The 8,532-nt window shown below is 34.4% G+C and overlaps 1 protein-coding gene across 1 annotated transcript; it reads left to right on the forward strand.

The window, feature by feature from the left end:
- The first annotated feature begins 767 nt into the window (after positions 1-767).
- Positions 768-8,532, forward strand: LOC127414298 (eukaryotic translation initiation factor 4E-binding protein 2-like). The gene is made up of 3 exons (XM_051652244.1): positions 768-1,075; positions 2,365-2,541; positions 6,034-8,532. The coding sequence occupies exons 1-3, from the start codon at positions 943-945 to the stop codon at positions 6,063-6,065; spliced, it is 342 nt and encodes a 113-aa protein (XP_051508204.1). The 5' UTR covers positions 768-942; the 3' UTR covers positions 6,066-8,532.

The following is an 8,532-nucleotide window of genomic DNA, read 5'->3' on the forward strand; positions in this document are numbered from 1 at the left end:
TAATAAAACAGTTATTGCATATTGGCATATCACATAAGAATAATAACTATAAGAATGTATCATTAAAAATATTTTCATCAAAGAACCAAAGATCATTTCAGAATTTTAGGTTACTCTATTTGTATGCTTTCAATTTGTGCAGTCTTCTTAGGTCACATTTAAAAAAAAAAAAAAAAAAAAAAAAAAAACAACTGTGTGCCGAAAGTGACACATTTCTTTCTCTGTTTTTCACACCTTTATTAAAGTACTGATAAAGGAACAATTCAAACAGTAACAATAACCATATCCACATGGTTCATAATTAAATAAAATTACAGGATGTAGATCTGAAACGAACTGAGGTACAAAACAATAAAAAATCTATAGGGGAAAAAAAGAAAATTATATACATAGTTGATAATTATACACTTTAAAGAGTTAAATAATACTAAAGATAACATTTAAGATAACATACTTTTTTAATTCAGCATTGAACAAATTAAATTAAAGTTAGGTAGAACAACATAACAATTAACAGTTCAAATATAAGGCATGGAGGTAAAAAAAAATAATAATAATAAATTAGAAACAATAACAAATATGCAAGTAATAAATGAAAAAAGTGTCAACTAAAAACCTTTAAGCGCAAAACAAGTGTTTTCCACGCTTTCTTGATTTAATTCAAAATACTGCTTAATTTCGTGTACATTTCTTTCATCGAAAACATCCCAAACTATGACGCAAGGGTGGGCGTGTGTTTCACGTCATTCTCCAATTGATGTCATATCCTCGCAGCGCTCTTCGCTTCCTGTGCCTGGCGGAGGGAGGGGTTGGTGCTGTCGGTTGGGAGGACGAGCAGAACGCCAAGAAAGCCTAAAGAAAGCGATAAGAAACGAGGGGAAAAGGGCCCGAGGTTTTACCTTCCATCGCTCGTCTCTGGTTAGCACCCCCGAAGCAAGTGCAATGTCGTCCAGTCGTCAGCTTAGTGAGAGCAGGGCCATCCCGACCAGGACGGTGCTGATCAACGACTCAACGCAGCTACCTCACGACTACTGCACCACTCCTGGAGGCACTTTATTCTCCACCACCCCGGGAGGTAATTCACGCCTGAGACCTGTGCTCCATGTCCCAGCTGATTTCGGCTTGTAGTTTTCATGGAGACAGTCTAATGGTAGAGGGTGGCCTGTTGTGGGCTGGAAGCCCTAACGACATAGGCTGAGTCTCAAAAAACCTACTGTGCTGCCTACCTAGACAGTATTTTAAGTGCCTTAGGCTCATTTGAACGTTTCGTTTAATTTATTCTAATGATGCTCAATAAAGTTGGAACGTTTAAATCGATGATGCCCATAAAATGTTGCCTAGGAAGGCAGCTCACTTGGCTTTGAGACACAGCCATAGAGTTCATAACAACAACAACAACAGGGAGGATGTGCGCCGCCTGTGCGTCAACATGATTGGTCCACTCTGACTGATGGACAGAATAGGACAGAACAAAGGAATGCATTACATTAAACGCATACAGACGCAAGCACATACAGCTCTCGAAAAAATTAAGACACCACTGCAAAATGATCAGTTTCTCTGGATTTACCATTTATAGGTATGTGTTTGAGTAAAATGAGCATTTTTGTTTTATTCTATAACCATTTATCCCAAATTCCAAATAAAAATATTGTCATTTAGAGCATTTATTTGCAGAAAATGACAACTGGTCAAAATAACAAAAAAACATGCAGTGTTTTCAGACCTCAAATAATGCAAAGAGAACAAGTTCATATTCATTTTTAAACAACACAATACTAATGTTTTAACTTAGGAAGAGTTCAGAAATCATTATTTGGTGGAATAACTCAGATTTTCAATCACAGCTTTCATGCATCTTGGCATGCTCTCTACCAGTCATTCACATTGCTGTTGAGTGACTTTATGCCACTTATGGCACAAATTCAAGAAGCTCGGCTTTGTTTGATGGCTTGTGGCCATCCATCTTCTTCTTTTTACTCAGACACATACCTATAAATAGTAAATCCAGAAAAACTGATAATCTTGCAGTGGTCTCTTAATTTTTTCCAGAGCTGTAGCTGTATACACCCCCACCAAGTGTGAATTCAATTGCTAGGTGGAAAAAAAAAAATCTTCTTTGCCATGGTTATGCTTTTTGTTTACACTGGATCAAAAGAACTAATGTTTGTACTGCTGAAAGCAGTAGTTTATTGGATGTTGAAGGAATGATCATATGTAAGAGCCAGATTGCTTTTGAATTGCATTAGGAATGTCTATAATACTGTTTATGCCATATGCATAATCATGTAATAAACTGTATTGTAACAATAAGCAGACCTGGCTGGCAGACTGACTAGTTTATTGTTTGTTGTGACAATGCAGGTACCCGAATAATCTATGATCGCAAGTTTCTGTTAGACCGGCGTAACTCGCCCATTGCCCAGACTCCTCCAGCGCACCTGCCGGTTATCCCAGGAGTGACAAGCAGAAACATCCTGAATGAAAACAAGAGGAATGAAGCTAACAACATCAAAAACCGTGATGCCAAGCCAGGGCAAGGTTAGTCTTTAAAACTGACCTAACTGGAACTGTTTCCACTGGAACCTCCCTGCTTTGCGATCTGTCATCTTTTGTACACAAAGATTAAAACTAATAGGTCTGAATGGAGGTTTAAAACTAATAGGTCTGATTGGAGGTTTAGACTAGTAATTACTAGAATTATACAGTTAGCATTATGACTTTTGGCCCTTTTTTATTTTATGCAATAATTTATACGTGCAAAGTCAATGGGCATGGCCATGAATTTAAAAAAAAAATATTTTTTTTGTGTAAGCATGTGCTAAGTCTAGGTGCAAGTGGGTTTGGTGAAATTGCGTGCGCAAAGCACTAATGGGCTGGGTCAAGTGCAATTTAATTCTGAGGTTCTTCTCTGGTTATTGCACTGTCTGCGTCCTATTATATAGTCAATTCCCTGTCAAGCACCATATAAATAAAATGTGCTGTGATATAATGACAGCACATTCATAAGAATTTGTTAGTGTAAATGGACCATATGCAATGAATTAGAAGAATAGAATATGGACTACTTTTGTGCATTAACTCTCCTTTGTACATTTATACACATGGAAAATGTGGTTCTTGTCAGGATTTGGATATAGGCTCTGTTAAATTATAGAGAATGTAAATATTATTAATCCAATAAAGTGATCAAGTGACACAGAATCATGACTAGTATTAACAGTGATTGTATCGGCCTTTCAGGTTAGGCTATGGATTTTTGCACAGACGTGTAGCATTCAGTTTTGCTTTAAAAATGAATTTAATTTATTGAAACACACACATAAATATATGTACAGTGTATATATATATAATATATATATACACACATATACACTACCGGTCAATAGTTTTGAAACACGACTGAAATGTTTCACATGATCTTAAAAATATTTTGATCTGAATGCGTATGTTTAAATGTTTGAAATTAGTTTTGTAGACAAAAATATAATTGTGCCACCATATTAATTTATTTCATTATAAAACTAAAATTTAATAAAAATAAAAATAAGTTTTTGAAATTGATGACTTGGACCAAATAATAAAGAAAAGCAGCCAATAAGTGCCCAACATAGACGGGAACTCCTTCAATACTGTTTAAAAAGCATCCCAGGGTGATATCTCAAGAAGTTGGTTGAGAAAATGTCAAGAGTACTTGTCTGCAAATTCTAGGCAAAGGGTGATTACTTTGAAGATGCTAAAATATAACACAGTTTTGATTTATTTTGGATTTTGTTTAGTCACAACATAATTCCCATAGTTCCATTTATGCTATTCCGTAGTTTTGATGACTTTACTATTATTCTAAAATGTAAAAATTATAATAAAGAATGAGTAAGTGTTTCAAAACTTTTGACCGGTAGTGTATATATATATATTTCCAAATTCAAATTACACATAAAATGAAACGAAAATATTATAAAAATAATGAAGTGGTAAAACAAATTCTATATAACCACCTCCTGTAAAATCTATTTTTTACATTTTACACTCTCCAACAGCATTCACCGGCCTCTTTTGCAGTGACTTAAAAATCACTCTTAAGACAACAGGTAAAAATAAATATTAATAGAAATTAGATCATAAATACAATTGTAAATATAAACATAATAATAATAATAATAATAATAATAATAATAATTGGAAAAATAAAGCATGACCTATAGATAGTTGAACACAAATCTCATAAAATGTTGTATCATAAAATGGCTACAACTGTGATTGCCAGTGAAATAATTTCATGTTCCAATATATTTTCAGAGTTTGGACATGAACTTTATTACCACCTGCTGGTGGAATCTCCAAACTGCAAATGCAGGAACTGAATTTAGACTTTGCGCTGAAAGCAAACGTGGGTCTGAAACGTCTTGACTCTTGACCTTGCGCAATGACCTTGGAATTAGCGCTCTTACGAAAATTGGATAAGACGTAGCGCATGGTCATTGCACGTTGTGCTGCACCTAGTGCGGTCACGAAAATGGAGCCCTTCCTCTCTTAGTTTCGTAGTGGTCATTAGGGCTGAAACGATTAGACGACGTTATCTACAATGCGACAATAAAAAATTTTTGACAAAAATGTTCATTGTTGAATAGTCGTTTGATCTCATTTAACGTAACCTGAGATTACATTAAACTCTAAGATGACACGTGAGAACAGCACTGCAGTTCACGCCTGAATGAGGAGAGGAAGAAAACAGCTCACAGTCCATATGCACTCTAAACTTTAACAACTTCAGGTGATGTAGATCATAAAGTATGAGGAAATTATAATGCAAAAATACAAATAAGTAAATACAGAAGCAATCACGTTATGGAATAAGTGTAGCCGGAGCTGCTGCTCCACCGAAGCAAAACTTGCATGTCGAGCGTATTTAAAGGAAACACCCCGGCGTTACATCATTAATGCAGTTATATTTAATGTGTTATAGCTTTAATAAAGTTCAGATAATATGGAAGCAGGTCATGTAAATAACTACAAACTCCGAATCGGGCATTTCTCTGTGCAGTCAGCGCCTCTTCTATGAGTTTCGTGAATGTCCTGATCTAAGGGGGAGAGATTGAAACTGCACCCGGCTGAGGCACACCCTGTCGCAGGGATGCTCGTCCCTCGAGCGCGCACTTGCACTTTAAAGTGATGGCTCACAACTTGTTGAATCATAATAAATGTCACTGTGCATTTCTTATCATGAAGAAAATTGGCAATACGCAGCTTTATTAATAAGAGAGAGTTTGTTTTTTGTGAGTTAAAGATGGATTGAAGTGAACAGAAAGGTGAGAGAGGGTAGTCTTCGCCCCATTATACACTACAACAAAATACGTTTTTGATTTTATTTTGGCTTGTTTTCCAATATAAATATCTAAAACTCCTTTAAAACAATGTACATTTTCTTTAGCAGCTATTCTTCAGAAGAAAAAATTATCTGAGAATGTTGAATATAATATTAAAAATACAAATATTTTAAAATATCTAAAAATCCTTTAAAAAAGATGCATTCTCCTGAGAGGCAGCATATAAGATATTTATACTTGCTTTTACAGAATAGATCTTTAAGTATATTTTGTCTTTAATGCACTCGCAGAAGTACAACCAAGTGAAAAAATACACTTATATTTAAGATACATTCTCTTAAAGCAAGTCTAAATATCTTATATGTTGCTTCTCAAGTAAATGTATCTTGTTTTAAGGATTTTTAGACAATATTAAATGGAAAACAAGACAAAAACACTTGATAACAATAGGATTTTTTGCAGTGAATTTGTCCTCTTTATTGTTAATAAGCACATTTAATACAACCTTTTAAGTCGGGGCACAAGCTGAATAATCAGTTAAAAGCTAATGATTAATTGTTGCAATAATCGCCCGAATAGTCGAATAATCGTTCCAATAATCGTTAGATTAATCGATTATCAAAATAATCGTTAGCTGCAGCCCTAGTGGTCATGAATGTTGCATATGAAATATTTTTTCCCCTCACTAGAGACTTTTATGTCACAGGTGAAGATGCTCAGTTCGAGATGGACATCTAAAGAAGAGGAACCAGTGTGAAGAACGATTAATTACCTGGTACCTGTGTGCCAGTGGCTTGGCTTGTAGAAACCAATGTTGTGAGCCCTCTCCTTTAGCTCTCTCTAGCTGCTGGGTGCTGCATAATCATGGGGATGAATGAGTAAAGTTTGCCCAGTGGGACTGCTGGTGCCCTGAAAGCTAACTTTTGAGTCTGCTCTATTTTAGTTTTCAGGACTACCATCAGCTATACTTGCTTCAGTCACAGAGCAAGGGAAAAATGATGTATTGTAAGTGCCCAGATATTACCAGTTCAAAGTAATCGACTTCATTAACAGATCAGCCATAAGAGATTCACTTCTGGTAGTTCAGATTTGATTTCAGAGTACACTGTTCCAGTTTATTCCTTTGAAAGGCCTTTAATGCAGTCTATTTTGTTCATGAGGAAATCCAGTTATTGTTTGTACACATCCTCCCAAATGTAATATTTGTCTGTTCCCATCCAAAAACTGAAATACTGGATTGTTTTCCCCCAATTTCTTGCTAATAAGGGACAGGACTATTATAATTTTGGTTCAAAGATGAAGAGAATTCCATTCCATTTGTATCCGTTAAACAGCTGTATATTTTTTACATTTAAGGTTTCAAGATTTTCAGGTATTTGTTCAGCTCAGAAGAATAGTTTTATAGAATTGTGAACATTTTTTGAAAATTCACAGACCTTAATCAAACATTTGAATTTATACTGAATTACGATGCCAAACAAATGTACTCCGATTGTCAAGTTTATTTTGAACTACCACGAAATTAGCATTTAAGTCCATGTTCTTCTAATTTCCTTTCACCTGAAAATGTAATGGCTAATTTTAAGTTAACTAATAACATCTAATCTGAATTTTGAATGACCAGACTGTTACTTTAGGTCAGAGAGAATGTTTTAAAATTCCAGATCCATCCTACTAACAGAATGGTTTTTTCCCACCTTTGCATTGTAAGTTAGTTCTTGTGATACTTGAAGCATCAACATCAGCTCTGTAGTCACTGTTAAACACATCCTCTGGTCAAAAGTAGACAGTACCTAGTGCTGTTAGACTAAATAAAGGGTTTAATATACCTTATGAAACATGATGACAAAGAGAGCTGGTCTCAGGAAGCACTTGCTCCCTTCAGCGGAGAAGTAGCATGGATAATATTTAACATTTAAATCAGCTGTGACATCTACAGTCACTTTGCAGTTACTACAATTCTTGCAAACCTTGATAATCAAATCAAAGGTAGGAAAGCACTGAAGTGTAGTTTGGTCATTTTACCATTGTCTATCTCACAGCCACATAATGTGAAAGTTTAAAGATCCTTTTCAAATATGGATAGTTTTGTAGTGACCACACATTCATATTTTAATTCTGATCAAATGTCTTGAAAACTTGAAATGAATCTTTCCAATGCTTTTCTATGCATATTGTTTTGATCTGCTTCTAAATCTTTAGTTCACATGTCAGAGTCATTATCTTATTTTTTGGGATGCCAAATCTCGTGAAGGGTGAGACGGTTTCATTAATATTCAATGAAAATTAAGCAAAGAGATTATCCAAACAAAGTGACTTAAAAGAGGAGAAAACTTATTCTCATGACTTTGTCACTTTTTGTGCCTCAGATATTCTTTTAAGCACAGAAAGATTTTTTTTTTTCTTCTTTTTCTCTCTTGGTGATCTCGTGTGCTTAGTCTCCATATCCATGCCTTACTTTACTAAGCTGAGCAGCTGTCAAATACAGTTCCCTTTCATATATTTAAACAGGATTATTTCATTTCAGTTTAATTTTTCTTCCTGTTTAATTTGAGGATAAGATCAAGATATTGCTATGTTTTACTAAAAAGCATTTATATTTTTGAAAACACGTTTATTATAATTTACTTTCTTACAGAGATGGAAAGATTTTGGGCATACGGCAGTGTAATGTTTGTAATACAAATAATGGGTGGGTTGACAAAAAAAAAAAAAAAGAATAAAAATGTGGTTTAGATTTGGCTAAGGTTAAACTTTCTATCAAACATTCAATACTGGTCATGAATTGAAATTGAATCCTTAAGAACATGATACACATTGTCATGTCTGGTTTAAAGCATTTTCAGACTTATTTAAAAGTCACATTTAATTAATAATGACAAAGTAAAGGGAACTTCTGATACTGTCCTTCTATAATATATTTTGAGTTGTCAAATCCCAACTTGTTTCAACTCTGAAATATGATTTAGATTTTTTTAAATGAACGCTGCTGCTTTTGATTATTTCTTTATTTTTTTCAGAAAGTGTCAGAAATAAATTTTGCTCTTTTAGAGGGGATTTTGGATGGAAATATTTTATCTAATGTGGCAGAAATTTGAAACTGTATTTTCTTTCTTTAAACCCTGTTGAGTTTAATTTCAATGAAATCCCAATGCCAGTGGACACTGTTACAGCAAGATCAATAAAAGTTACTTTATCAGCTCTC

The sequence above is a fragment of the Myxocyprinus asiaticus genome, chromosome 23, assembly GCF_019703515.2.
Source record: "Myxocyprinus asiaticus isolate MX2 ecotype Aquarium Trade chromosome 23, UBuf_Myxa_2, whole genome shotgun sequence".
NCBI classification, from domain to species: domain Eukaryota; kingdom Metazoa; phylum Chordata; class Actinopteri; order Cypriniformes; family Catostomidae; genus Myxocyprinus; species Myxocyprinus asiaticus.

Excerpts from the sequence above, each read along its gene's own strand:
- LOC127414298 (XM_051652244.1), top strand. The coding sequence starts at position 943 with ATGTCGTCCAGTCGTCAGCTTAGTGAGAGCAGGGCCATCCCGACCAGG. Across the intron at positions 1,076-2,364 it reads ATTCTCCACCACCCCGGGAG|GTACCCGAATAATCTATGAT; the intron begins GTAATTCACGCC and ends GTGACAATGCAG. Across the intron at positions 2,542-6,033 it reads TGATGCCAAGCCAGGGCAAG|GTGAAGATGCTCAGTTCGAG; the intron begins GTTAGTCTTTAA and ends TTTATGTCACAG.